Here is a 2,500-nt window from a genome sequence, read left to right on the forward strand (position 1 = left end):
ACAAACTATAATTTATAAATAAATATTTTACACAAAATAAATTAGCATAAAATCACCCAACAAGTAATTAAATGGTCCAAGACATTTAATCAATATTCAATTGTGAAAGGTAAAACCAGTCCTTAATATTATAAAAAGAAACAGGAAAAAAAATCATTGTAACAAATTTCAAATAATCAGTTTTGAATTACATTTAAAACTATTTCAAACTTCTGCTTTACAAAATATATATTGCTATTCCTCTGTATTAGACAATAAGTCACATTGCACCAGGTAATTAATTACATAAATATCACAGATTGCCTAAACCCCTCCAGGTTGGATTGGAGCATTTATCGCAACCCTCACTGGCAACTGTTTTTTGGCATATTCAAAGCATGGCTTGAATTAAAGTTATAGCACACTATAACTAATCATACTAGATTTATAGTTGTAATTTACTTTTTGCAGTCTTCCTCAATGCAGTCAACAGACACAATAATTCTGTCATCAGGCACTGATGAACAAGGGTGGCGGGTTAGATGCAGGGGATGCCAGATATTTACTTACTTGGTTATTTGGAGTAAGCTTAAGCAGGAGATCTATTAGTGGCTCATGCTAGGGATATCCTGGGAGACTGCCCATCATATATATATTTTCTGTTAACACATTTCCTGCTCAAAAACTTAAACATACTAATGGGACTCTAAAATGTAATATTAATTCAGTCTCTCTCATATGGACAAATATAATGCATTGCCTACTGCAGTTATATGCACTGATGAACTGAAGGGCCTACCACACCAAAAATAAAGGCTAAAGTTTATCTATAACAGAACATCATTTTCAACAGAGGTAAGTTGGTAAGATCCACTTCACTAATGACTTTTCTTAACTTTTCATAAAAGAGTTCCATCATATAAAGGTGCTGCGATATGGTTTTGCCCTCAATGAGCATAGTTTAGTCTAGGCATGGAATACCCTGCAATATCATGTATTTTCAAGCATTATCTAGCTTTACTGCCGATTTACATTCAGTGAAGGTGAGGTCAGTTTGTAGTCTGATGGAAAACCTTACAGTCACACCCTCACACGGTCATTCTCACTCTCATTAACTCATGCACGCATAATGCATAGACATTCACACATACAAAAGGCAATTACATATATAACATGTACAAATGCACAAACATAGATATTTGTGAAATTATAGCATAGTATACAGGATAATTGTAAAATACATGTATTTCTTTTCTTCCCTACAAGACTTTACATGTGGCAGCAACTCCTTCGCCATACATCAACTATTCACCACCATCCATCCTAAGACAATATCAATAAATGATGAATACAAAATTCAGTTTTGCTTTATTATCAATTTTGTAGACGGCAAAACATTTCCAAAAATCTGAATTTATGAAGAAAAGAAATTTAAAAAATGCTTCTCTGTGGGTGCTGCATTATTACCCGTAACACCTCTCTGTATTACAATTTTTCACAGCAAATTAGCTGATCTTTTCTGTCATTCAATAGCATACACAACAAGGGCTTTCAATCTTTGAAGCTAGACACAGGTCAAACTGTCTCTGGCTGGGAACCTAGAAAGTAGAACCCCCAATCCTCCTAATATTTTCACATGCAATGAGGATCTTTGCTCAATAGTATTCACTAAATTTGTTAAACATTATTCTGCAGTTATACAATATGAACATTTTGAAGCCAGCACAGCAGCCTTTAGCCTGTAGTTGAATTATGTAAAAAAAAGAAGGTTGTGCAGCCAGTGATGGCTCAAGAACCAGGGACAAGTCAACTTAAGAAACCTGGGGCTAATTCAGTGAAATCATATGGGCTGTATTATTTTTGTTTTTTTTGTTCTACAGTTAGAATGTAGTCTAAAAATTCAATGATTTCCTTGCATATCAATCTACACATCATCAGGTGGTGTGAAACCAATCTTCCAGTTCCCCTCCTTTGCCTGTTTCTTGAGGGCTAGAACATGTTGGTAAGGAATATTCCAGTGAAATAAGTTTCCCAAATCAACCAGATCTGGGCAGTTGGCAAGTAGACTCTGGACACTCTTTTCTGTCAAAGAAAACTTACAAACCCCACGGAATCCTCGAACGCGGGCATGAAAACAAACCAAGTTCTTCAAGGAAGGTGCGACAGATGCAATGACTTTGTCGTTTATTGCATCATACATAGGAGGTTTTTCCTCTCTGATTCTCTTCTCATTATCTTCAAAGAATAAGTGAGTAAGGACTCTGGTGCTCTTCAAGAAGTTTATGACAGGATCAGTATCAATGTGTTTCAGCTGGTAAAACTTAACAACACGTGCCTTGGGGAAAGACATTTTGTCTCTCATCTTCTTGGTCCTATGTTTAAACAAGGAGCCACTCAGGAAGAATATTGTTTCCAGGCGAGGAGCTTTCTGAGAGAAGGCAGCCAGTTTCTTCTCATCCCAGCGGAAGTTACCTTTGAAATGAGTTAATTGGGTAAAGTTATTGCCGAACTCTAGCTCGGA

General features: G+C 36.0%; 1 protein-coding gene across 2 annotated transcripts in view; it reads right to left on the reverse strand.

Moving 5' to 3' along the window:
* LOC113817423 (uncharacterized) overlaps window positions 1-2,500 on the reverse strand; it is a 6,826-nt gene that overhangs the window by 380 nt on the left and 3,946 nt on the right. For both annotated transcript variants that reach the window (XM_027369489.2, XM_027369490.2), the window contains exon 2: window positions 1-2,500. This exon is cut by the window's left edge and continues 380 nt beyond it; it is cut by the window's right edge and continues 1,232 nt beyond it. In XM_027369489.2, coding sequence (XP_027225290.2) covers window positions 1,904-2,500 — 597 coding nt within the window. In that variant the 3' untranslated portion in view covers window positions 1-1,903.

Source organism: Penaeus vannamei, chromosome 23 (genome assembly GCF_042767895.1).
Source record: "Penaeus vannamei isolate JL-2024 chromosome 23, ASM4276789v1, whole genome shotgun sequence".
NCBI lineage: Eukaryota > Metazoa > Arthropoda > Malacostraca > Decapoda > Penaeidae > Penaeus > Penaeus vannamei.